Source organism: Rhinatrema bivittatum, chromosome 1 (assembly GCF_901001135.1).
Source record: "Rhinatrema bivittatum chromosome 1, aRhiBiv1.1, whole genome shotgun sequence".
Lineage (NCBI taxonomy): Eukaryota > Metazoa > Chordata > Amphibia > Gymnophiona > Rhinatrematidae > Rhinatrema > Rhinatrema bivittatum.
Window position 1 is genome coordinate 276,639,521 of NC_042615.1, and position 27,813 is coordinate 276,667,333.

Below are 27,813 nucleotides of genomic sequence, written 5' to 3' on the forward strand. Positions count from 1 at the left end.
TCATGAGAGGTCTTGAATGAGTAGATATGAATCGGTTATTTACACTTTCGGATTATATAAGACTAGGGGGCATTCCATGAAGTTAGCAAGTAGCACATTTAACACTAATCTGAGAAAATTATTTTTCACTCAACGCACAATTAAGCTCTGGAATTTTTTGCCAGAAGATGTGGTTAGTGCAGTTAGTGCAGCTGGGTTCAAAAAAGGTTTGGATAAGTTTTTGGAGAAGTCCATTAACTGCTATTAATCAAGCTGACTTAGGGAATGGCCTCTTCTATTACTGGCATCAGTAGAATGGGATCTTCTTGGTGTTTGTGTACTTGCCAGGTTCTTGTGGCCTGGTTTGGCTTCTGTTGGAAACAGGATGCTGGGCTTGATGGACCCTTGGTGTGACCCAGCATGGCAATTTCTTATGTTCTTATGTTCTCATTGAAATCCTGTACTTCTATGCACGCTTTAGAACTGCAAATTTATAAGCTACATGTGAATGCCTCCTATTTTGGAAATTTTATAAAATGAACACTTCTGATTTGGATAACAACCTTTGGAAATTGTTCTTCATGGGTCCCTCCCAATACAGCCCCTACAGCGAAACACAGCTGTGTTGGGGGGGGGGAGAGGGACTGTACTTTTTAAAATTCCTTTAAAGTTTGTTACTTCATTCTACTTGGATCAGCATTATTGACTGGTCTCACACCCTTTTCTCTGCTATAAACTATAAATAACGTCATCAGCAAAAACTAAATTATACCTGAAATGCAGTTTGTTCTAATCTACATAAATAAGTGAGAGACCTTGGTGGCAAAATGTCCTGCCGCATCTCTAACCCAGCCACTTGCTGGGCCAAATCAAACTACAGACTCTGCTGTTATCTATAGGTTTTAAAATTTTACTATTTGGTGATGGAGAACTTACAGTGCTCACAGACAGTAAGGGAATGGTCTGGGAACTGAACCACAGAAGACTAAAGTTAATAACACAATGGCAAGAGGGCCACAAAAATAATGTGGTGTTTGCTTGGGAAATTTCTGCAAGTAAATGCAGCCCTGTAGACAAATAAGCTCTTCTGTAACATCTCATAGCTCTGCTTTTTTTTCCCCTTGCTTTCTATCTGTATGTAAGTTTCCCTCGTATCTTTTTTTTGGGGTGTCCTAGCCATACCAAATTTTCAGGACATGTCAGGGAGGAATATGGACTCTGACAAGGATTTTTTTTTTTTTGTATTTAAAGATCACTTCCAATGCATGTCCCAGATAGTAGGCTCTTTTAGAGCTGGGTGGAACTTCTTGTAGTTTATACTTGAAGGTGGTAATTTGGACAGTGATGAGCTGCTGTCCATTATCCTCCACTACATCAAATAACTTCTCCTGGTTTATTGCGTTGTCTTAGGATGTTACTGGTATGTCCAGATTCCCCCTATTTTGCTGGCTGTAAAAATACTCATTACCGGGGTCCAACAACAGTTCAGATCAGGTCAGTGAACAGAGAACATCTCTACTGGCTGCAGGACTGAAATAAATGCAAGAACCCAATGCTTCTGAGGTTCAGGTTAAGAGAGATATGACGGACAGAATGAGTGTAGTGATAAGAGACGGAGGTGAAAAGAAAGATTTTCCCAGGATTTACTTCACACCACTTCACCTCCTCATTCTTTTCTCCCAGCTAACAATCCAGATTTCCTTATCTACCCTTGACTTCCAAATACTCTACCAACCAATAAACCTGAATCTCTTCTGCTTTTGTTCCACCATCCCTCCTTCTCACAAACTACCTTTCCCCACCCGCCAATCTTCAATACTCTTCCTTTGCCTCACCTCCTAATATTTCCTCCGTGGACATCCAATTCCAGTAATTCCCTCTCCTCCTCACATCTTTCTCTCGCCTAGCCTTCACTTTTCAATCCTCAGTACAAAGCCTCCTTCCCCAACTCTTCTCTTTTCTCCTCCTTTAATTAGGTACAAGGTAGAGGGGGGGGTCTGAGGTGATGCCTCAGCACTTTGTACACATGAAAAAAGTTCAAGTCTTGTTTTGTCATGGCTGCGGTTGGAACCTCAATGCACTTGTGCACTTGGTGCTGGGGAAGTGGTAGCAATTCACTTTATCTAATAAGGAATTTTTTTCCCCATAGACAAAGAGAAAAAATACATAGTATAACATTTTGAAATGAATGTTATTGTTGGGACAGAGGAAAAGGGTTTTCATAAAAGGTCATTTTATTTCTTGAGATATGCGACCGAACACCCCTGTATGCAAAAACCTTTTCAGCTATAAAAATATTAAAACTACAATTAATTTTTTTTTGGGGGGGGGGGGGGGGCTGTAATGTGTTGATGGTGGTAGATGTATTTTGCTAGAGCTCCGACTGCCCTGGGGCTGTGCTCCTTATATTCCCCCATTTAACATTTGTTGTCTCGGTCGGTACAATATGCTAAAGTGCTCCCAACTTTAGATACAGCTTCTTAATTTGAACACCGCGGGTTAAATCTGTCTGTGGCGAGATGAGTAATTGGTGTGATGTGGGTGCTCAAAGGCCCTTAGACTAAGTGAAACATTTTTGATGTCACATATGAAGAAGTCATTATTCCTGTACTTCTGGGCTTTTGATTTTTTATCATAAGACTAGCAACTACTAGCAACATTATAGTCTCAGCCTTGCACTTGTTTTTCCTAGACAAAAGAGACTCCATAAGTTAGACAAAAGATGCTGAAATACAAGGCTGTAGGACATTTTCAACTGATAGGAGGTTATTTTACATTCCATCTAGGATTGCAGAAGCATATCTGGAACAAGGATGAGGCCACCTGACATTCCATCTAAGATTATAGACAATATTCTTAGAACAAGCACAAGGTTTCTAATCTGGCAAATTTGAAGAAAATATTTACATATGAGACGAGGATTAATTAACTTGGAGAATGAAAGCAAATTACCATACAGCCATTCAGAATGTTTATAACAGAAAGCCAATCATAGAAATTTTGACAATTATGTAACCTAATTTCAGGGTTGGAATGTAAATTAGCTTCATATCAGTTTTGGCATACCAGAAGCGCGTTGGACAGGCCTATAAGAGACTTCTACCGCAAGGCTGGGGATTCAGAAGGCCTGAGCACGAATGAGAAAGAAAAAAATTTCGGGAGGGGAGAAGGATTGGCACTTAAATCCAATAATGAGCTGATGGCACAGATTCTTGGCAAAATTTGGAGTCTTGGAGCTGAAATCACTAGGGAGCTCGGCTCAGTTAGAGCTTAAATGCAGGCAGGAGCTTTTAAAAAGTTATTTGGATCACAGATGGCTTCTTTATGAATATAAGGTTATTGAAGGTTCATGTATTTGAGAATCTGTTGCTGGTAATTTTACTTCTTACATCCTATGGGTCAGATTAAGTTAATTTCCTTGAATATTAGTGGCATATCTCACCCAATTAAGAGGAAACCATTTACTACAGTTCCTTAAGAGATCACAGGCTCACACTGTACTGTTACAGGAGAAACAGCTTTCGCATGCGGAACATGAAAACTTTGATAGATTGAGTGGGTCAGGTGTGGGGCGGCCCCTTACACGTCCCAGAGCATGGGGGGTCCTGCACTTTAGTGCACAAGAATCTTCCATTACAAGTAATTAACACAAAAATAGATGGGGAAGGGCGAAATATTCTTCTGCGTTGCCGCTTCCAACAATTGGAATTCGGCTTGGTTAATGTTTATGGCCCTAACTCTGATTCCAAACAGTTTTTATTCTGATCTCACAGTCAAGCTGGGGTTTCTCTCAGGTCTTCCTTTGATAGTAGGAGGCGACTGGAACGCCTGTATAGCTCTGAGGGTGGATTGCTCCTCTCCTAGCATACATCGGAAGACGTCGGGGTCTCTGACAGCATTGGTTGAGATGTCTAACCTGGTAGATGTATGGAGGCACACATATCCCTTGAACCATGATTATTTCTATTTTTCTGCCAGGTAGAAGTCGCATTGTCTTCTTTTTATGTTCAGAGAGTCTGTTGTCTAAAGTTTCTCGATGTGACATATTGCCAGATCATTTGTCCGATCATAATCCGGTTTCAATTAATCTGGATCCGACAGGTAGGGGTGGCTCGGCTGGAAAGTGGTGCTTGATTTTTTCATTGCTGGGGAAGCAGGACTTCAGGGCAGTGGTAGAAAATGTGATACAGATTTTGACTACCATCATAAGCTCAGAGGCATAAGACCCTGTGTTGAGATGGAAGACCTTGAAGGCAGTGCGGAGGGGAGCTATAATTAGTTACGCTAGCTATTTGAAAAGTATGAATTTGGCCAAGCAGGCATGGCTAGAGACAGAAATACTAAACCTTGAAAAGGAGCAAAAGCGAACATGTTCAGCTAAAGTATACCAACAACTGGTACGAGAGCAGTTAATTCTTCAGATGGGAAAAATTGAGAGGGTGCCAAGATAAACTAAGCAACAATATTATGAACATGAGAACAAGAGGGGTGCCCCGCTGGCCTGAGTGGTTTGGAGAAGACTCAGTTATACAAACTTAGATCTCCTAATGGACAAATAGTCTCTGTTGATGAATTCATGGGTGAAGTGATCCATGCCTATTACACCAATCTCTATAAGGGTGCCACATATGGTAACACAGAGGGAATAGAAACTGTCCTTCAAGGTCTCCAACTTCTGTCATTGATAAAATCAATGGACGACAGTCTTAAGATCCCTAACACTCTGCTAGAGGTACAGAGGGCAATTAGTGGTCTGGCATCTGATAAAAGTCCAGGCCCTGATGGTTATCACATTGATTTAAAAAAAATTAAAAATTAAAAAAAACTCAGTGTTTTATTACTGTCCAGACTTAAAGAACTCTAATTCTTTAAGATAATCTCCAAACTCTACAAGAGATTTAAATGACGCCCATATAAATTGATTATACCAAAAGAAAGGCAATGTACTGGAGATGGAGTCATATTGACCCATTTCCCTGCTCAACGCGAACGCCAAAATATTAGCTAAAGTAATGCAATTGCACTTGGAAGGATTGATGCTGCATATTATACATAAGGATCAAACAGGATTTATTAAAGGGCACTGGTCTGTAGATAATACCAGAAGATTAACATCTTACAGGTGATCAGGACCCGCAGAATAGAGGGGGCTACTTTAGTTCTGGATACTAGCAAGGCATTTGATAAGATCCAGTGGCCATATTTATTCCAAGTCTTGGTAAAATTTGGGTTCCCGGAGGAATTTAATAAATGAGTGCGAACTCTATATACGTGCCCTAAAGCATACATTTGTATTAATGGACAGTTCACATCTCTGATCCTGATGGCTAGTGGAACTCGATAGGGGTGTCCCTTATTTCCTCTTACTTGATATAGCCATTAAACCTCTTGCTCAGTCAATTCGTGATCACAGAGGGATTCATGAGGTAAGGTTGATAGGGTTCGGCATAAAGTCTCCCTATATGCAGATGTCGTCTTAGTATATCTGATGCAACTGGTTAGTTCTAGTCCTGCATCAATGCAGTTATTGGGTGACTATGGAATATCATCAGGCTATCAAATTAATTTCACAAATTCTGAACTCCTTTTTAGAGGTAGAACTTATGTGCCTAAAAGCTTACGACATTTTAGGCATGTCCTTCACAGGTTTACATATTTGGGTATTCGGTTTGTCACTAACTTTAGAGACTTATTCAAATTAAATTACTTATCATTTCTCATAGCTGTGAGGAAGGATCTTAAGGACTGCACTGACTTGTACATTTCTTGATCAGGGCAGATACATTTGATTAAGATGTAAATCTTATCTAAGTTAATGTATTTGTTCCATCATCTCTCACGTGCCGTGTCCCAGTCCATCTTTACGACTTTGAATGGACAAATGGGGAGTTTTATTTGGAATAATAAAGTAGCACATATCAAGAAGGAGATGCTGTGTAGGCCTAAATCTCAAGGGGGGGGGGGGTTAATGGGGTTGCCACATCTCCAGAGTTATTATTGGGCAGAACAATTGGGGTGTATACTAGAGTGGTTCAAATCTAGAAACTTCGAGTGGGTGGTTCCAATTGGAAACAGAGCACATGGAGGGAATACAATTTCCCTTACTTTTGACTCTACCCTCTTTCTGTAGTTGCCAGGAGAATCCCAAGTAATCCTTTAATTGCACACATAGTACAAGTTTGGAAGGTTGGACTGAAAATTTGTGGGGATCTCATGGCCAGAATGTTCTCCAGTGATGCCATTGGTTAAAATCCATCTCATACAGTTTTATTTTTCCTGCTATAGCCAATTGGCAGAAATATGATCTTTGTTTTCTTTGGCAGTATGGAGCGGTGATAACTCTCAGTCATTTAATGATCTGATTAAGCAGTTTCAATTCACAGAGAACACTCATCTGCATCTACAGATGAGGGATGCTTTGAGGGGTAGGGGGTGGAACCCTCTTGGTGCCATGCTTTTTTGAGCAATTTCTTTGTGACCAATTCCTTGAGGGAAAAGCTGTTTGTTGCATTTATAATTCAATAACTGATACGAATGAGATCCCGGACAGAATCATTTTTGTGATACAGCATTGGAATGATGATTTGCAGCCTACAGTTGATACCACAGACTAGGAAAAGATATGGCAGGAAGCACACTCCATATCTGCAAAAAGTTGATCTAATGGTTAAATTATTACAATGAACATTTCGATACCAGATTGTTTTTAAACTGTTTTCTCTAGATCAGCTTCTCCGTTATGCTGGCATGGTTGTGGGCTAAATGGCACTTATTTACACATGTCCGCAAGTGATTTCTTTTTGGCAGGATATCAAAAGGGAAGTCAGATTAATGTGTAACAATCATTTCTCTTTAACTCCCTGTTTGGGGCTGCTGGGTTATTGGAAAGACTACTGAAACCATCTCAACATATATAAAATTATTAATCATTGTTTACATGCTGCCAGACATGTGATTGCACTGGTGTGGAAGGGTGCTCCAAATATATCCCAGTGGCACTCCCAACTGGTTGAGATTGCAGTTACTGAAAAAATTACTTACTTTTTAAGGGAAAAATTGGATAAATACGTATGACTATTTGGAAAGTTTTGGGATTATTTGGAAAAATAATGAGGTGGTTTTAATGTGGGCTATCATAACAACTGGAGGGGCACGTGTTTTCTGATTGATTGGTGGGCTTGGAGATGACTATTATGGCTCTGTGTGTTTGATTTTGTAATTCGGGGAGCATGTTAACCTTATTCTGTAATACCTTTTGCATCTGAATGTATTCTGTCTGTTAAAATAAACAATTAATAAAAACTAAAATAAATTTAATCAGGGCTGCTTTAACTACTTAATGGCAAACTTGTGGAGGGATCCCCTTTTAATATTTTCCTTATTGTTCATTATTCTCCCTCATCTCCCTGATCCTAGCACTCTTCCTTCCATCACCCTTTGTTAATCTGATGCTGCTGACCTAGTGCTGCAGTTTTCCTCCTCTGCACCAGCTGATAGAAGAGCACCTGTATACCACCTCCTCCTTCTGCTTTGTGGGTCAATTCAAGCATGCCTTTACTGTCTTCTGGTCCATTCAAGTGTGACATGAGATGTCTCTCTCCTGCCAGTTTGTGCGGGATGGCACAAGTGCGGTATAAAGGAGCTTGTGCTATGGGCAGGACTTGTACCAAGGGTACAAAGCACTCTAGATCAGTAATGACCATACCTTTTCTAGAGAATTCCCAGGCAATCAGGTGTTCAAGAATTTCTCCCTCGGCATCTATATCTATAGCTATATCTATACACATAAAACAAACTCAACTACTGTATTTAAACTACAAATGTGCAAAAAAGAACCCTTTAAAGTGACACAGTCATGAAAATTTTGTTAAAAATGATTGAAAGAATTCAATTAAATAAGGGTGAAAGTGCCAGTTCATGACTTACTGAGATTTAGCAAGCTATTTGTATGGCTCTTACACATGCCAGCAGGCTACAATTGTTTTAATGAATTACAGGCATAAACACCCTTAAAACATTTTTATTGACATTATCTAGGTAGAGCTAGAAGGCATTAAATAGATAGTAAAGACTAATGCTGTAAAACACTTGGTAGACGGTCCACTCTTAAACTGAGGTACTTAAACTAGTCCAATTTATATTATATAGATATATCTATATACACATACATACATATATACACACACACACACACACACACACACAGACACAACGAATGTACATGAGAGGGCTGTTTTCTTCTGCTTGAGATTATGTGCACTGGCCAGTAATCATCTGGGCAGAGCCCTGTGCACTCATGTAATGGCTCCTGTGATATGCAAGGCCCAAGGCAGCTGCCACTTTTCAATCACAGGCAAAAGCAGCCCTGAATTTAATCTACAAAATCCTGGTAAACCAAAAATAATTGCTTGAAACTAAATTAAAATGAAAATGGAGTGAGCGAAGGGAGAGGAATTTTAGAATCCAACCCAAAGTTGGATTCTAAACAGGTAAGAAGGGTGGAGGAATCTTATGGTCCATTCCTTATCAAAAGCAAAAGGCTTGTACATCCCTTACAAATACTTACCAACTAAAATAAAGACCTGTCCTAAGATGGCAAGGATCAGGGACAGGATCTCACCAATTCTAAGGGAGTACAGAACACTCTCCAACAGCTTTTCACCTGTGGGATGACTCCTCCTTGCACCTATGCACATAAGAAAACAATTCCTTCATTTCTTGGACATATCCATGGAAATTAAATAAAATATTCCAAATCTAAATCACCACCACCAGATTCGACACCACCTCATTCACCAAAACTCCATGCAGCATTCTTAGAAAATCCTAGAGTATACATCTTTGGAAGAAAAAAAAACTGTTCATGTTGAAGTCTCCCTAAACTGGGGATTGAAATGGAACAGGATTATTTGGCGAATATACCCATTAAACATGTGTCTATGACTCCCAAATCAAATACAGAGACTTTGAATCCATTTACTAGATGCGAGTTTCAAAAAGCCATTTACCTGGGTAAACTGCCCATCAGAAACATGCCCAGCACCTAACTGGGTAAAAGCATGCATGGGGAACAATGTACATGCTTTTACATGCATGAGAGGCAGGTGGTCCCAGGAAGAAAAACACTACGTAAAAGCAGGTAATTTTCAAAAGCGTATTTATGCACATAAAAGTTGCATATTTCATAGCGATTTTCAAAAGTGCATTTACCCCCATAGGATTTAATGTTCAAATCTACGTGCATTATTTCCAAGGTAAAAAATTACCTGCAGAAAGAGAGGATACAATTCTCTGAAACTCCCTGCTGAAGTTGCATGGCAACTGCTGAGAAGCAGCTTACAGAATCAAAGCAACTTGTAATAATTCTGTAGTTGAATCAACAGAAGTAGTACTATTATTTGCCACACAGATTGCTGAAATACCACACATCCTTTAAATGCCTGCCAAGCAACACAATGAAGAGTACTTGAAAACACTACTAATTATACAGTTAGCATCCCTAAAAACAAGTTCATTACAAATTAAGCAGAGAGTTAGATAAAATTGAGAGCAGCGTAGGAGTCATGTTTTACTTTCTAGCTGCTTCAGTGTTAGTTAACAGTTGAAGCATGAAACGTGTTTCTGTTGTGTTTTGAGGTTAATCGCTCTGCTGGTTCAGTTTAGCTTCAGGTAATAGCAGAGAACGAAAGGGAAAGGCATTTCCTAACTGACTAGGACCAGGAAGTTATCCATTACGCAGCAACTCACAAACGTACTCATCAAAATAAAAGAAAGGCTTTACACGCGCCTGGACGCGCATCCAAAACCCCTCATGCAATAAGGGGATTAGCGTGTCCAAACAAGCGCATAGCCGATAGTGCTCATCACGTGTAAATTCATGTTGATGAGGCTATTAGCTATTACCACCAATGTAAAAAAAAAAAAAAAAAATGAGCGCCTGACACACATTTTAACTCTCAAAAATTAAAACCTGGCCCAAAAGTTGACAGAAAAGCAGAAAATACTGCTTTGCTGTAATTCCGCCGACTTAATATCGTAGCGATATTAAATCAGAGGAACTGGAAAAAGGAGTGCTGGGAAAAAAAAAAAGTTGCCAGCAGTCAGGTTACGAAAACAGATACTCAATTAAGAAGGCAGTGCACAGGTTAGGAAAACAGACACTCGTAAAATTGAGTGTCCATTTTTCTAACCCTCACTGATAGCTACCTCTTCTGGGTGCCTAATGCAGAGGAGGCACAGAGGATACACAATTTTCCCTACTACCTCCTTTTCACCACAGCAGCCCATTTAAATATTAAATTGGGTGCCCAGGAGAGGTGACTCAGCATGCATTAGGAGAGTGGATGCTCAATCATGAGTTGCCTCTGCTGCCACAGGAGTCAAAGTGTAGGACGCCCTGAGGCAGCAGCGGGATCTGCGAAATATGGTCATGTTGGCGTTGCTTGTTGGGATTACAGGAGTTTACATCGACCATATTTGAAAGATAAGTACTTTTGGACTGTTGTGTTTTGAAGGAGAAAAGTTTGGAATCAATGATGTGAATAAATGTTCAAAATAAAGGTTTTGAATGGAAGGGTTTTTTTGCCCTATGATGGCAGCTTTGCAGCAATGAGCACCATTAAAAGATCCATGACATTTAAGGTGCGCTGTCTGAGGTTTTCCCCCCTCCAATCATTTTCCTTTGTTATATAAGTGTTGCGTCCGTCGGTGTTCGACGACTTCGCTCCACTTGCCTCACCTCATTCTTGGCTCTTCCCGCTTACCTGGGAAAGATGGCTACTGCCGCGACTACAAGCTGACCTCTGGCATCCCCAGAATGGCTATGGTGCAGTCTCCCGCCATTGTTCCTCCCAGGCACCTACTAGGGTGCGCGCGCGCAACCCACATCTTTATTCAACCCTTGGCGCGAACCTCGAGAGCGTTCCCTTATGCTGACGTCACGCCATCCGGGTATATTACCTTCATTCATTTGCTAGCTCCCCGAGTTAGCAAGGACTCAAATCCGTTCCTGTCTACGCTACTCTGCCACTTCCGTGCTGCCGCCGGAAGCTCTTTCTCTGCCCTTCTGGGTAACTCCTAACCTGGGTACCCGCTCCTTGGGGGCCCCCTGCTTTCTTTCAGGTGCCTTACAGGGAACAGGTACTCGCTCCTTGAGGGCCTGCTCTCCCTGCCTCGGTGCCTGTACCTTCATCTACATTCCTGGTGAAATCGCATCGCTACAGCTTGCAGTTAGTGAGTACAACATCTCTCTACTATTCTCACCCACAGAATCTCCTCGCTGAGAAACCAGCAGCGGAACCTCCTGACATCATCCAGGAGAGAAGGGCTCCCTCATCTGAGGTCCCTGAGACTGATTCTACTGACTGCCTCACTACTGCCACCTCTGGTGGACATCTATAGCTGTATAATATTTATTTATTTATTTATTTAAGTTTTTTTTATATACCAACATTCAAGACAGTAGTCCCATCATGCTGGTTCACAAGAAACAGGGGTGCAGTTATAATAAAACTTTACAATTTGAACAATAGTGCAGAAAAGCAGTTACATATAACAAGGAAATCAATAACTTGGAGTGAGAAGAAAAATGGAGATCAGATAATTATATATATGTATAAATAACATTGTATAAATAACATTGTAAGAGGTGGCTTTTAACGCTATTACTAGCGAAGCGAGTTGATTGAAGGGAGTTAAATAATGTTGGAGTTAGGAAAGGCCTGCGTGAACAGCCACGTCTTGAGTTTTTTCTTGAATGTTGAGATGCTGGGTTCCATTCTAAGATCCGGGGGAATGGAGTTCCATAAAGTTGGACCGGCTGTGGAGAATGCCCGATCTCTAAGCGTGATGTGTCTGGTAGTTTTGGCTGGAGGTACTTGAAGTGATCCTTTGTAAGCATCTCTTGTCGGTCTTGTTGAATGGTGTAATCGGAGGGGGATATGGAGATCGATTGGAGCTAATTGATGGATGTTTTTGAAAATGGTGAGAATGGCCTTGTAGATTATTCTGAAGTGGATGGGCAGCCAATGAAGGTCCATCAGGATGGGGGTTATGTGTTCTCTTCTCCTGGTGTTAGTGAGTATACGGGCGGAGGCATTTTGGACCATTTGCAATGGTTTGGTGTGTGATGAAGGGAGACCAAGCATGATGGTGTTACAATAGTCCAGCTTTGTGAAAATGATTGATTGTAGAATCGTTCTAAAGTCATGTGTGTGGAAGAGAGGTCGTATTCTTTTCAGCACTTGGAGCTTATAAAAGCAGTCTCTGGTGGTTTTGTTGATGTTAGCTTTCAGGTTTAGGTGATTGTCAATTAGAACTCCTAGATCTCTCACTTGTGTAGTATTTGGTACGGTAGGATGAGTGTGTGTGAGGGAGCTGTTTTCTGGTGTGATGAGTAGAAGTTCCGTTTTTGATGAATTTAGTATCAGGTTGAGACTTGTGAGAAGCTGTTTGATATTTTGGAGGCAGGTTTCCCAGTGAGACAGTGTTTTTGCGAGCGACTCTTCGATGGGGATCAGGACCTGAATATCGTCAGCGTAGAGGAAGTGTTTGAGATTGAGGTCAGTGAGAAGTTTACATAAGGGTAACAGATAAATGTTAAACAAGGTAGGAGACAGGGATGAGCCCTGAGGGACTCCTACTGACGCGGGGTGAAGAGAGGATTCTTTATTATGAATCTTAACCTTATATCCTCTGTTGCTGAGGAAGGTTCTGAACCATGATAGGGCAGTGCCTGAGATACCTATGGCTGTTAGTTGGTTGATGAGGAGGGAGTGATTGACCGTATCAAATGCAGACGAAAGGTCGAGTAGTATCAGAAGGAAGGCTTGTCCTTTGTCTAAGCCTAGGATGATGTGGTCAGTCATAGAGATGAGGAGGGCTTCCGTGCTTAAGGTTTTACGGAATCCGTATTGTGATGGGAATAGAAGGTTATTATCTTCAATGTAGTTTGAGAGTCGTGAGTTTACCAATTTTTCCATTATCTTGGCTATGAATGGGAGGTTAGCTATTGGTCTAAAGTTGTTAGAATCGTTTGGGTCGAGATTTGGTTTTTTGAGAAGGGGTTTGAGTGAGGCAAGTTTGAGATTGTCAGGGTAGAATCCTTGTGTAAGGGAGCAATTTATGATATCTGCCAGGATTTTGGAGATAGATTCTGGAATTGATAGTAGTAGTTTGGCTGGGATGTGATCCGAAGGGTGAGAGGAAGGTTTCATTTTCCTTAGAATTCCTTGGATCTCAGTGGATGACGTTGTGTCAAGTTCTTCTAACCGAGTGTAGTTGATTGAGGGTTGAGGAGTGGTTAGTGGAACAGTGGGGTTCGTGGGGAGCTGCGATAGAAGAGTATTGATTTTGTTGCTGAAGAATAGAGCTAATTCTTCCGCTTTCGATTGAGCTTGATCATGAGCAATCTCTGGTTGGTTTAGTTGTGTGAGGTTGGCTACATAGCTGAAGAGGGCTTTGGCGTCGAATACAAGGTTGTGTATCTTCGAGGCGTAGTAGTCCCTCTTGGATCTTAAGGTGCTTGATTTGTATTGATGCAGAGATGCTTTGTAGATTGAAAGAGTGTTGGTTCCTGGGTTTTTGCGCCATTTAGCCTCATTTTGTCTTAGTTGGAGTTTGAGCTTTCTTAGTTCTGAGGAGAACCAAATAATAATAAATAATAATAAAATAATAAAAATAAAATAATAAAAATAATAAAAGAATCATTCTTGTTGGGTGTGATACGAGTCTAACTCAGTGCTATAGCTCCTTGCGGAGCTCCTTCCCATGGGCATGGTCACTTCCGCAGCACCAAGGATCCACAGAAATACTTATAACCATAACAGATTGCTAACTCCATGGATCTGGTAAGAGGCAATGCGAGATATGAGCATATAGCCATGGAAGACACGCCTGCCAAAAGCATCCAGGGAGGGCCCACCGGTGAAGGTGGAATCGTGGATCCCAGCACCACTGAAGGTGGGGGAATGCCTCGGTGACCCAGTCACAGAAGAGGATGGGACCCTTTCTGTACGGGGCTTCTTTATCGGTGGCTCTGTTGACGCCGATGCCGAGGGCTTGCCTTGATCGGCAGACTGAACCTTCCGATGACGGTGTCTACGCTCTTCAAGATGATCTCTTCGGTCCTTTTCTTGAGGAAGCAAGGAGGGAAGAAACACCTTTGGAATCGTCGACACTGGTCGGGCAGCAGCGGTGTCCCGGTGTTGGCAAGAGGTCGATGGTACCGACTCAGACGAAGTCGAAGCTATCGATGGAGTCGGGGTTTTAGGCTGAAAGAGAAACTCCATTTTCCCTAAACGAGCCTTACGAGCCTTCGGTGTCATTTGGGCACATTTGGTGCAAGTTAGGACATCGTGGTCGGACCCCAAACACATAACACAGACCCCTTGCGGGTCCAGTGATGGACATGGTTTGAGTATAGCCAGGGCACAGACGAAAACCCGATGCCATGACTCAGACAAAAATTTAGCCGTGGTGCAGTCGATGGCCGGTAGGCCCCAAAGGAGAAACTCGATGGGAATCGACCGCAATTACCTTTCGACCGCAGAGTATGGATATCGATAGGGGGACCCCTATGGGGTAAAACTTTTTTGAAATTTTTGGAAGAAGTTCCGTGAGGAAATTTCCTGTCAGGAATCTCTAGAGAGCTCCTTAACACCGCGTGGCTACTGCTGCGAGGAAAAAAGAAGACTGAAGGGGGACCCCTGCTGGATGCAGGGTTGGTGCTATGCTGAGCATGCCCGGTAGGTGCCAGTCAAAGTTCTAGAAATTTTGACAAAAGTGTTCTGTGATTGGGTTCCATCCTGATGATGTCACTCATATATGTGAGGACTACCATCCTGCTTATCCTGTGAGAATCTCTGTACCTCCAACATGTGTGTAACTGACCCCACTAACCTCTAGATTTCCTCCCTTCACCCCTCTCCTCACCAATTTGATTCTCACCCTCTTTCTCCAGCCAAGCCTCTAATTCTTTCTTTCCTGCTGCCCCTCCCCTTTTCTCATCCTCAGAGCTCCATTTATGACAATGGTATTATCACAAGGTATTGTTCCTAGGGACTGAGCAAACTTGCTCATAGGCATTCCACTGTCCCCTTCCCCTCTGGGATCCATGCAGGATCTGTCACTGTGGACCATGGGTTCAGTCGGACCCTGTGCATGCTGCCTTATCAGAGCTCCAAGGTCAAAGCAGTGGGGACAGTGGGAGGGTGAGGGAGTTAAACTGGATTGGAGGTCTGCGAGGCACAGGAAATTTGCTACCCCAAAATATTACTGTCTTAAGCAAAGGCCTAATTGGTCTGTGTATGAACCCTGGCCTGCTGATGTACACAGATAAAATCCAGTTACTTCAGTCTGTCTCTGTAGATTATCTGATATTTCTCAGTAACAGCCCTTTACTCACCTGGATTTGAAGGGCAGTAACATCTTAAACATTCACAGAGAACAAAGGACATAATCAACACCATCCCAGCGATGCCACAACAGAAAGAAAGTGATACAACAAAGTTCTCTGCAAGAGATAAAACAAACAAAAAATGGAAATTCTACAGATTGTTCCTATAAAAATTATTGTATCATTTATATATTTTACAGATATAAATTGTCCTCAGCAAATAACAAAATAGTACCATCAAAAACTATTATGACATTAACAAAACCAAACATAAAATGATAGGAAAATCATGATTACAGTAATAAAATAATGCAAAAATCACTTATCAGATATAAAATCCTAATCATGGAGTACAATGGAGAAATTACTTACCTGATAATTTTTTTTTCCTTAGTGTAGACAGATGGACTCAGGACCAATGGGTTTATGCTCCCCTACCAGCAGATAGAGATGGAGTCAGGTTTCAAAACTGACATCACCCTAGATACACCCCTGCAGTGACCTCAGCCCTTCAATATTCTCTTCAAAAGCCACTGTGCACATAAACTATCGAAAAAACTTTATTAAAAACAATTAAAAATGGATAACCGTAACTGTACTCAAACACTGAACCCCCAGTAAGATTATAGATGCCCTGATCTAGGGACTGAATGACAGCTTACCTGTAATCTCTTGGAATCGATATTCACTCCACGGGTGAATCCTTGGCACGGTACTTGGGCAGCCGTGGGCAGGATGCTGAGTCCAACTGTCTACACTAAGGAAAACAAAATTATTAGGTAAGTAATTTCTCCATTTCCTAGCGTGTAGCCAGATGGACTCAGGACCAATGGGATGTACAAAAGCTACTCCCAATCAGGGCGGGAGGTTGCCCGTGGTCTGGTTTATACCGTCCTTGCGAAGGCTGCGTTCTCTCGTGCCTGATCGTCCAGGTGACAGAACCTAGAGAAGGTGTGCAAGGAAGATTACGTCGCCACTCAGCAGCTGTTGACGAAAGATAGCAGTCTAGCTTCCGCTCATGAGACCTCCTGAGCCCTAGTGGAATGAGCTTTAACCTGAAAAGTTAATGGCTTTCCTGCCTCCATATAGGCCCCCCGTGACCACCTCCTTAATCCAGCGAGCTATGGTAGCCTGCGAAGCTGGTTTGCCCTGCTTCCTTGCATTGTGAAGGACAAAAAGGCAACAGGTTCTGAAACCTCCAGATAACACACCAAAAGCCTACTGACGTTCAAATGGCAGGGGAGGTGGTATTCTTCCGCGTTCTTGTGCTTACCTAGGATGGCAATGAAATGGACTGATTCATATGAAACACCAAGACTACCTTGGGCAAGAAGGATGGAACTATACGAAGCTGTAATGCTCCTGGAGTCATCTGGAGGAACGGTTCCTGACATGACAATGCCTGTAGTTGAGAGATGCGACGTGCCGAGCATACAGCCACCAGGAACACCGTTTTCAGGGTTAATAAACACAAGGAAAGACTGCGCAGCAGCCGAAAGGAGGGCCCTGCCAAAAAATCCAATACTGGATTAAGATTTTACAAGGGAACTGGCCACCACAGGGGTGACATGACGTGCTTCACACCTTTCAGAAAATGGACCGTGTCCGGATGAGCCGACAGGTGGGTTCAGTTCACCTTGACCCTGAAACAGGAGAAAGCTGCTACCTGGACCTTCAAGGAGTTAAAGGTCAAACCTTTATTCAAGCCGTCCTGCAAAAATTCCAGAATTATTGGGATTTTGACCATTCGAGGGGGAAACACCGCATTCCTCGCAACAGGCCTCAAATAGTCTCTAGACCTGTACATACGCTGGGGATGTAGAGAACTTCCACGTGCGGAGTAAGTTGGAAACTACTGCCGCCGAATATCCTCACTTCATCAGGCAAGCCCTCTCAAGGTCCAGACTGTAAGACAGAATAGAATCGGATCTTCATGAAGGACCGGTCCCTGCTGTAGCAGGTCCATGGTGCAGTGGGAGGCACAGGGAGGGGTCTGCACCAGGAGTCTCCGCATGTCTGCATACCATGGACACCTAGTAGGAGTAATCCCCTGTGGTGCTCAATTCTGCGAATGACCCTGCCCAGGAAAGGCTACGGAGGTAAGGCTTATAGCAGCTCCTCTTCTGGCCAGTTCTGAATGAGAGCATCGATCCCCAAGGTCAACTGATCTCTTCTGCGACTTAAGAATCAGAAAACCTTTGCATTGTGAGATGCGGCCAATAAATCAATGGTCGGGAGACCCCAGCCATCTACCATCAGTGAAAGGCTTTGGCCAACAATGCCCACTCTCCTGGATGCAGACTCTCCCTGCTTAGAAAATCTGCTCTGACGCTATCTTTTCTTGCAATGTGGGAGGCTGAGATCATCTGTAGATGTATTTCCACCCATTCTATAAGGAGATCTATCTCCTGTGACATGTGCTGCCTTTTGGTTCCACCCTGGCAGTTAATGTAGGCTACCGTTGTTGTGTTGTCCGACATTACGTGGACTGCTTGACCCTGGAATATGTGGCTGAATTGTAGACACACCAATCTGACTGCCCGGGCTTCCAGGTGGTTTATGTTCCAGAGGACCGCTTCCTTGGTCCAATGCCTCTGGAATGTCAACTCTTGATAGTGAGCTCCACAGCCCCAAAGGCTTGCTGCTGTCGTGAGGACTAGCCAGTTTGGAGGGGACAGGGGTACAGCCCTGCTCAGATGAGCTTCCTGCAGCCACCACTGGAGCCGAGAGCATACTCCATGGTAAGTGGATGTGAATCAAATAGTCTTGAGACAGTGGGTTCCAATGTGACAGCAGGGAGTGTTGAAGTGGTCGCATGTGTGCCCTCGCCCATGGCACTTCTTCCAGGATTGCCGCCATTAAACCAAGGATTTAAAGATATGCCTAATGGTGTGGAACTATCACGTTCATCAACAGATGCATTTGGGACATCAACTTCCTTATCCACATGGTCGGGAGGAAGATCTTGCCCTGCTTGGTGTCGAACCAGACTCTCAGATATTTCAAGTTCTAGGAGGGTTTGAGACTGCTTTTGTGCATTTTTACGACCCATCTGAGTTCCTGAAGCAAGGAGGTCACCCTGTTGGTCACCCAGAGACTCTCTTCCACAGACTTTGCCCAGATCAACCAGTAGACCAAGTACGGGTGCACCAGGATTCCCTCTTATCTCAACACTGCCGCTACGACCACCATAATCTTGGAAAATGTTCCTGGGGTGGTGGCCAGGCCAAAGGGCAGTGCCTGGTACTGATAATGGTGACTCAGTACTGCAAAGCATAGGAAACTATGTCCTTGCCAGATTGGAATATGTAGATAGGCCTCAGATAGGTCCAGGGAGGTTAAGAACTCTCCTGATTGTACAGCCATTAGGATCGATCCCTCATGGGTGAGTAGCGCTGTAACTGCTTTCTGATCTTCTGGTAGCCAGGGTACTGGATATTCGCCCCATTTACTTGCCAGCTTTTCCAATTCACTTCCCAAGAGGAGTGATCCTTTAAACAGCATTTTTGTGAGATTTGCCTTGGAGGTTGTGTCTGCTGACCAATCCGCAGCCATAATCTGTCTTCTGTCTGCCACCACTGAGGCTATTCCTCTGGCTGAGGTACAGACTAGGTCTGAGCCCGCGTCAATTAAAAAGGTGGTGGCGGGTTCCATAACCACTCTGGAATTTGCCTCCAAGTCATCCACCTCTTTAGAGAGGAGCTACCAGGGCACAACAAAAAGCAATCAGTAAGGTCAATGCTATTGCGTCAAAGGCCTGTTTAAGGATGGACTCCATCCACCTATCGTGCGCATCCTTTAAGGCCGCTCTTTCCTCCACTGGGAAAGTTGTTCACTTAGAGACGGCACAGACCAGTGCATCCACTTTGCATTTCCCTAAACGTTCTCTCGCTGCCAGATCCAGTGGGTATAGAGCTTCTAACACTCGTCCACCTTTAAAACTTGCTTCTGGGGCATCCCATTCCAGATTAATCAACTCCTGGATGGCTTCAAGTACTGGAAAGTAGCAAGAGGCTTTCTATAGGGAAACCAGAATGGGATTCTTATTTGGTTCCATCATAGAGTCTGCCCCAGGAACTCCCAGCATCTTCAGGGTCTAGGAAACCAGAGCCGGCAATTAATCTCTATGAAAAATCATATAGTCTGAGTAGGCATCATCTGTCAATTCAAAATCAGCTGGGAAGCCCCTTCAGCGTGGGCAGATACACTCGTCCAGGAAACACCAACTATGGGGAAGCGACCCTCTTACCACAGGTAACGAGCTTCGTCCTACCCTGGAAAGTCCCGCTGTTTTTATACCTTACCATTGGAGCCTGTGTGTTAGTTTCCCTGTTCGCTCTAAGCTGAAAGCGGCCAGCTTCCAGCCCGAGCGAGTCAGGATCATAAGACCTCGGCTCAGCAGTAGACAAACAACACCTGGTCTGAAAAACCAGAAAAAAATACAAAATACACTGCGAAACAGCTTCTGCAACAAGAAGTTTATTTTTTTGCACCAGTGCCTATGCTGTATGGAATGAAATGGAGTCATTCCTGCTGATACAAAATAGAGTCTTCATGATCATCTGCTTTTTATTTCCCTTACACCCCGTCATCCAAAAATAAACTGTGCCCCCCCCTTTCCAAATACTTCAAGTCTTTCACTGCCCCCACCTCAAAAAGGTATACAAAACATTGGGGGTATAGTGCCCCCCCCCATCCCTCAAATGTATTAAAAAAAAAAAAAAAAAGAGAGAGCCTGGTGCTGAGTGGCACAGCCCACCCCCAAACCTTTCAAAAACCCATAGTGGCTCCAGCAAGGGGGGGGGGCTCGGTTGGTGCCATTTTTCAAAGTGGGCTAGAAGGCCGACCACTTTCTCGGTCAGCCGCAATAAAATATTAACATGAAATTTACTATCATGCTGTATCACGCGATGTACGCTGTTTAATGCGCATTTATACCACGGCTTGATAAATCTCCTAGTAAGTTTGAAGGGAAGTCAAGAAAGCTTAAGCAACAAACCCAAGACTTTGGGAGAGGGAAAAAGTGTCTCAGCAGTTCTGCAAATTCTGATACACAAACACAAAGAGAAAGGTAATTTATCTTTGTTATTTAATAAATATTCTGTTTTTGTGTGATACATGTCACTAGATCTAGAGACCAGCGTTTCTCCATCTATCAGATAAGTTAGTTTCACGCTGCTCTAACTTGTATGTCAAGGTTTGTTTCTTTGGCTTTTATTGGAAGAGTTGGCAGAAGAGTGTGCTAATAGTATTCACTCCTCCCAAAGACAGAGTTCAAACTAAGGATTGAAGTTTTTGCAGAGATTGAATGATCCTCCAGCAGAAACCCGGATAAAGGGGAGCCAATAAAGTATGGTTTAAAAAAAAAAAAAAGAGACAAGTTTCAGATCAGGGCTTCTGAAACTTTTAACTGTTCCCCGTTTTAGCATTCGGAAATACACACGACACCAGAGGATGACAATAAGCAGGGGTACGGTCCTCCAACATTCACTCCACTCACTGTCCCCACTCACAACCTCCATCCTCTCCAAAGGACCTCTCCTCCTCCAGCAGACCCCTCTCATTGATACCCTCTTGCATCCCCCACCTAATCATCTCACCCTCAAACATCTTATAACCCCCAACTGATCCTCTGTCATCCCATTCAACCCTTCTCTCACATCACCCCAATTGATCCCTTCTTGCCCTCAGCTCCTCTCTTAAATCTCCCAGTTGATCTTCTTTCATTTCCCTCTCACCCTCCACAAATCAACCCGTTCTGCATCTGATCCCTGCCTTCAAACAGCCTCTGACCAAGATCAAAGGCAACATTTTCCTTTGGGCCTCAGGCCAAAAGGTGAATGACAACTGGTGGGAAGAGAGGGCAGCGATAACAGGGGCAGCATTTTCCTCTTGGATAGGTTCAGAGGTGGATGAGGTTACAAGCGTAGTGGCAACCTCCACCAGCCCATGAGCAATCTGCCCTCCCCCTCCCCTCATGGCTGGTCCCAAACCTGATGGTGAACTGCAAGCAGCAACGGTTTTTAGTACCGAAAGTCAGCAAGAGGCCTGTGAGCTCACAGGCCCTGCAGCAGCCTTCTTCCTTCCTTACTCAGGACTTCTGTTTACCAAAGAAACTCATGCAAGGGGCCAGTGCAGGGCCTGTGAGTGCATAATGGCTCTCAGGCCCCACTCTGCCTTCCCCAATTAACCCTGCTACTTCTTGGACCTGAAAGAATGCTGTCGTCCGAGATACCTGCAACAGCCACCTGAAAGCTTGGACACCCCCATTTGGGTCCCAACCCATAGTGTGGGAACCCCCTTACTGGGGCCCAGGGCAGAAACCTGAGAGGAGGCGTCTGATCCTACGTCTGCTTTCCAAGCCTGATTGCTGAAACAGATGTCGTCAACCTTCAACAATAAGATTCAATCTCACCGTGTTCAATGAAAGATCAACATGAAAGGAAGAGGGTGAAAAACACGGACTTAGACCTCTCTCTGCTATAAAGGCTGTCCTGTTCTTCTGATTCTGCTAGAGTCTTTGAAATGACTTTTCTGTTTGGACTTGACCTTTATGACTCGTCTTCCTCTGCTCTCATCCCGTTTTCTAACTGTTGGTTCATGGTCTGTAATTGCTTGCTTCTCTGGTTGTGCCCTGGGTCCTTTGCTCCTCATGCTCTATCAGGCCAATGCAAAAAAAGTGTGTGTAAAAAAAAAGTGCATGCAAACCGGGCATCCATTTTATCGCACGCACAGGCACCTCTTGGGCACACGATGCAATAAGCAAATGAGCTGCCGTGCTAAAAAGAACGCGCTAGGGATAAACTGTGCATCCCTAGTGCATCCATGACATTAGGAGAAGTGGCTGTGCATGGGTTAGGAAAACGGATGCACGAAAAATTGAGCGTCCATTTTCTGACCACTGAGAAGACTCCCCCCCCCCATGGTGCTGCTTTCTGTGGTTCCTCCGACATAATACTGTGATGATATTCAATCAAAGGAATCTCAGAAAAGCAGCATTTTCTGCTTTTCTGTTCAGGTTTTGAGGCACCAGCTCCGGGGCTGGCATTAAATTTTGAAGGTTAAAATGTGTGCGTCGAGCACATGGTTATTTTTATTTATTTTAACATTGAGGGTACTAGCAAATAGCCTCATCAGCATGGCATTTATACGTGATGAGCGCTATTAGCTACACACTGGTTTGGAGGCGCCGATCCCCTTATTGCATCGGGGGGTTAGGGAGGTGTGTCCAAGCACAGGTTAATCTGTGTGCTAGCCTGAGCGCATGATATTTCATTGGCCTGTATATTTGTCCATTGGATGAGCTCATTTCCAGGTGTGTGCATCGTTTCTGTGCACTGCTCCATTTTATCCCTACATTCCCACAAGCTGTTCTGGATTATAGCCCATTCTGCATCTTCACTGTATCCATCTGGATGATTCAAGACTTTCTGCAACTTACTATAAAATGTAACTTCTACATTTCCCCAAGCAGTGTGCCTTTGCACCCTGGTGTTGCCTTCAGACCTAATCAGGTGAGCCATGGAAAAGTTTCCCCTGCCCGATGCTCAGACTCAGGCCAGCACCTGGGCTCTACTCTCAGCAACAAGAGAGACCCCCCCATCAGTGGCTCTTATACATGTAAGAGCTCCTTTCAGAGAACATGTGTAATCTTGTATGCATCTTTTTCCCAGCTATAGAATGAGCCCTGGAGTGCAGTTATTAAATGAGCAACATGCAGGGCATGGGCAGGTGGGGCCCACTTTGTGCAGCACACAGTTCGCAGAGCATCTCTTCATCTTTGAGACCTTCTGGCCCCCGCCTTAGCCCCAGGCTGAGCGAGGGGGTGGGGGGGGGGGGGGATATTGTGCACTAAGCCCTGGATGTGACTCACTTTAAGTGTTGTGAGCAGCAGCAGTGAAGGATCTCTGGCAGCCGCACATGGCAACCAAGATAACAGAGCTTGCTGCCTGCACCACACAGACTTCTCCCTTCTCCTGCACTGGTATAAAGAGGGAGCTGGTTTGTTGTGATGGGTTCTTGTTTCTCACACCCTTTTTTCTTTTGCTTTAAAATTTGAAAAACACACTGGTGGGGCTTTTAATGCTTTTCTAGCTCTCCATGTCTGTACTGCCTGCTCCGTGGAGGTTAGTATGCCAGAAAACATTTTTGTTAATGCAGGTGTGCCTTGGGAATAAAAACAAGTTTGGGAACACTATTTTAAGTAACACTCTGCTGGCCTGCTGGTTTACCATGCATGCTGGCTGTTCATGTCCATAAAGGTGCAGAATGCATACCCTTACTAACTCGTCACATGACTGTTCTTTCCCAATCAGAAGAAGCTTCAAATACAGTACAGAACAATACAGCACTTTGTAAACTGTCTCTTACCAGAGCCTTGTAGTTTGTAGTCAAGTTTGTCCTCACTGATGGGATTCTGCGCATGGCAGGTGTATGCACTCAAGGATTCTGTACCAGGTTCCTCAACCGTCAGGAAAGACACATTCCCCAGCTGCATCGAGCTGCCAATTGGTAGTTTATTATCTCTTTCCCAAGTTAAGTTCCAGACGTCCCCCACCGCCTTGCACTCCAGCTGCACCGTGCAATTGCTAGTTGAAGATATTCTTGTGATGGAAACCACGTGTACGGCTTCTACAATTTGAAATAAAATGTCTGTTTTAATTACCGAAGCACTTATCCTCCCCACCAGTCCTCAATTTCACACCGTTAAACAATATATATGGTAATAAGATATATAATATAAAATATAATAAGAGATCACGTGTTCTCCATAGCAGGCCCTAAACTGTGGAAATCACTACCAGAGATAATAAAACTGATCCCAGAAAGAAAAATATTCAAACGTGAACTAAAAACTTGGCTTTTTAAAAACACTTATAACCTAACAAATTCTATCAGAATGCTATGTCAACAAGATCTTATATCTAACTTTAAATTCTATGGGACAGATTTTCAAAGGGTTATGCGCGTAACCCCCGAAAAGCTGCCTCAAGCTGCCCCTGCGAGTGCAGAGCCTATCTTGCATAGGCTCGGCGGCGCGCGCAAGCCCTGGGACGTGCCTATGACCCGCGCTTTCAAAAATGGGCGGTCCTGAGTCCTCCAGCACAGGGGTTGGTGCGCCAGCAGCCATAACTCGGAGAAAAAAGGTCATCAGTGGGTTTTAGATAGGGCTCAGGGGGAGGTTAGATAGGGGAAGGGAGGGGGAAGGTGGGGGGGGGGCGGAAGGAAAGTTCCCTCCGAGGCCGCTCCGATTTCGGAGCGGCCTTGGAGGGAATGGAGGAAGACTGCGCGGCTTGGCGTGCACAAGTTGCACAATTGTGCACCCCCTTGCGCGCGCCGACCCTGGATTTTATAACATGCGCGTGGCAGCGTACGCATGTTATAAAATCGGGCGTAGATTTGTTCGCGCCGGGTTGCTCGAACAAACCTACGCTCGCGTGCAGGTTTGAAGATCTGCCCCTATCTGAATGCAGTTAACAAGAACAAAAACACAATATCAAGTAACGAGAGAGCAAAGTAGCTCATAACTCCTACAACCATGTAAATTACTAAACAGAATACCTATCCTACTAACCTACTGTCCCCATCCTCAGTTGAGACGTACAAGATCACCACCCTAGATTCATATAACCCACTTGAGTCCTTCCAATGTATATATCATATACCAAAATGTATATTAAAATAATGTGTTATTCCAATATGTAATGACTTAAAGAACGATTATTTGTTGTGATCTTCACTTGGAATGATGGTATATAGAACAACTAAATAAATAAATATATGAAGCTAAACTACAATGGGGAAAGACTACAGAGAAAATAACTGAAAACTGTGACCATTACTAATGCTAGTAAAATTTATGTAGCACAGTTTATTTTCTTTTTAAAACAAACAGTGAGTAGGGCCAGCCCAGTGGGCTACCCATGTGACCCATAGTTATAGTTATAGTTACAGTTACAGTTCATTGCATCTACCCATTGATGTATGTTATTTGTAAGGGCTCCTCCCAAAAGTTAATTATATTATTCCTAGTTCACTAAGTTATCTGTTATATGTAAGGGCACCGCCCAAAAGTTTTTGTTTATTGTAAACCGATGCGATGTGCGAACGGACATCGGTATAAAAGAGATGTTAAATAATAAAATAAAAATAAAATGACTTGACCCCCATCTTTAAACTAGCACTGTGTTTAGCCTATTGCTGTACAGAAAGCCACCCTGTAAAGGTTTACCTATAAAAAAATGAAATACAAAACAAAAAGCGATAAATTCCTAGGAAACTGTACAAAAGCTAAACAAGACTGGAATTGGTTTTAGCTCAGTCCAGTCTCAGAAAGACAATAAGAAAAAGGCAGTGGACTACCGTGAGCAGCCCTGTGCTCCGGAGAACTCACCAAGTACCTTCAGCTTCACACTCCTGACGTCTTTGAACTTCACCTGCAGCGTGTATACGCCCCCATCCTCCTCTGTCAGATTATGTAGCAGCAAGGACCCGTTTTGGCGCTGGAGCTCCACTCGACTCTCATACGGGTGGTGCACTTCAGGCTCATTGCTCCCAAAATAATAAGTCAGGATCCATCTGTTCTCTAATTTCCATTCCAGCACCCCTTTTCCACGCAGACTCTCTTTTGCTCCCAGGAACAGCACAGACGAGCCCTTCCTCCCATATATTTCGGATGGTGCTTTGGCTGCTGTCTCCTCTGCCGAAACTGTATATGCAAAGAGATAACAAATAATTATAAAGTGCCAGAAGGCATTCATCCAGTCACTGGCTGACACGCCTCTACCCTATATCTGGAACACTATAGTGTCAGTACATGCGGTGAAGTATCTGTTCCTTATGGCATTTTTAGGGACTGGTTTACCTGGATTCCTCCCCCCCAAAACAGAGACAGGATGATTTAAAATAAAGCCACGTGCGTCAGGCTCTTAAAGAGAATAATAAGATGGTCATTGTGTGCAGGCTTGCCACGCAGGGGATGACAGTCTGAAAGAGTAAGACACACCAGCAGCAACCCCACTTATCTTTCAGCATAAATTCAATTTGAAGAAAATGTTATTTGCATGAGAAATTATAGAAACATAGAAACAGAAATGACGGCAGAAGAAGACCAAATGGCCCATCCAGTCTGCCCAGCAAGCTTCCCTCATTTTTTCTCTCATACTTATCTGTTTCTCTTAGCTCTTGGTTCTATTTCCCTTCCACCCCCACCATTAATGTAGAGAGCGGTGATGGAGCTGCATCCAAGTGAAATATCTAGCTTGATTAGTTAGAGGTAGTAGGGGTAGTAACCGCCGCAATAAGCAAGCTACACCCATGCTTATTTGTTTTTACCTAGATTATGTTATACAGCCCTTATTGGTTGTTTATCTTCTCCCCTGCCGTTGAAGCAGGGAGCTATGCTGGATATGCATCGAAAGTGAAGTATCAGGCACATTTGGTTTGGGGTAGTAACCGCCGTAACAAGCCAGCTACTCCCCGCTTTGTGAGTGTGAATCCTTTTTCCTTCTCCCCTGCCGTTGAAGTTATGATGGATATGCGTGAAGTATCAGTTTTTCTTTTCCCCTGCCGTTGAAGCAGAGAGCTATGCTGGAAATTCGTGATGTATCAGTCTTTCTCCCATGCCGTTGAAGCAGAGAGCTATGCTGGATATGCGTCGAGAGTGAAGTATCAGGTACATTTGGTTTGGGGTAGTAACCGCCATAACAAGCTGGATATGCTGGATATGCGTCGAGAGTGAAGTATCAGGTACATTTGGTTTGGGGTAGTAATCGCCGTAACAAGCCAGCTACTCCCCGCTTTGTGAGTGCGAACCCTTTTTTCTTCTCCCCTGCGTTGAAGCAGAGAGCTCTGCTGCATGTGTGAAGTAACAGTTTTTCTTCTCCCCTGCCGTTGAAGCAGAGAACTATGCTGGATATGCATTGAAAGTGAAGTATAAGAATGGAGTGATCAAGCTAGTTGAAAGGCATCAGGAATAGAGGAAGGTGGAGGTAGTAATTTGGTTATTTGGTTTGGGGTAGTAACCGCCGTAACAAGCCAGCTACTCCCGTCTTTGTGAGTGCAAATCCTTTTTTCCACATTTCCTCTTGCTGTTGAAGCTTAGAGTGATGTTGGAGTCACAGTAACCATGTGTATGTTTATTGAATAAGGTATTGTCTCCAGGCAGTAGCCATCATTCTGGCGAGTCACCTACTCTTCATTGGCGGCCTCTTGACTTTATGGATCCACAGTGTTTATCCCACGCCCCTTTGAAGTCCTTCACAGTTCTGGTCTTCACCACTTCCTCCGGAAGGGCATTCCAGGCATCCACCACCCTCTCCGTGAAGAAATACTTCCTGACATTGGTTCTGAATCTTCCTCCCTGGAGCTTCAAATCGTGACCCCTGGTTCTGCTGATTTTTTTCTTATGGTGAAGGTTTGTCGTTGCCTTTGGATCATTA

At 43.7% G+C, this 27,813-nt stretch overlaps 1 protein-coding gene across 3 annotated transcripts in view; it reads right to left on the minus strand.

Annotated features, from left to right (window-relative positions):
- The window catches only part of LOC115087674 (carcinoembryonic antigen-related cell adhesion molecule 6-like), an 89,555-nt gene that overhangs the window by 21,216 nt on the left and 40,526 nt on the right, over nucleotides 1-27,813 (minus strand). For all 3 annotated transcript variants that reach the window (XM_029595143.1, XM_029595152.1, XM_029595134.1), the window contains exons 2-5: nucleotides 25,767-26,081; nucleotides 23,744-24,004; nucleotides 15,383-15,490; nucleotides 8,546-8,665 (exon numbers count right to left, since the gene is read on the minus strand). In XM_029595143.1, the coding sequence (XP_029451003.1) occupies nucleotides 8,546-8,665; nucleotides 15,383-15,490; nucleotides 23,744-24,004; nucleotides 25,767-26,081 (804 nt within the window). The remainder of the gene's footprint in view (nucleotides 1-8,545; nucleotides 8,666-15,382; nucleotides 15,491-23,743; nucleotides 24,005-25,766; nucleotides 26,082-27,813) is intronic.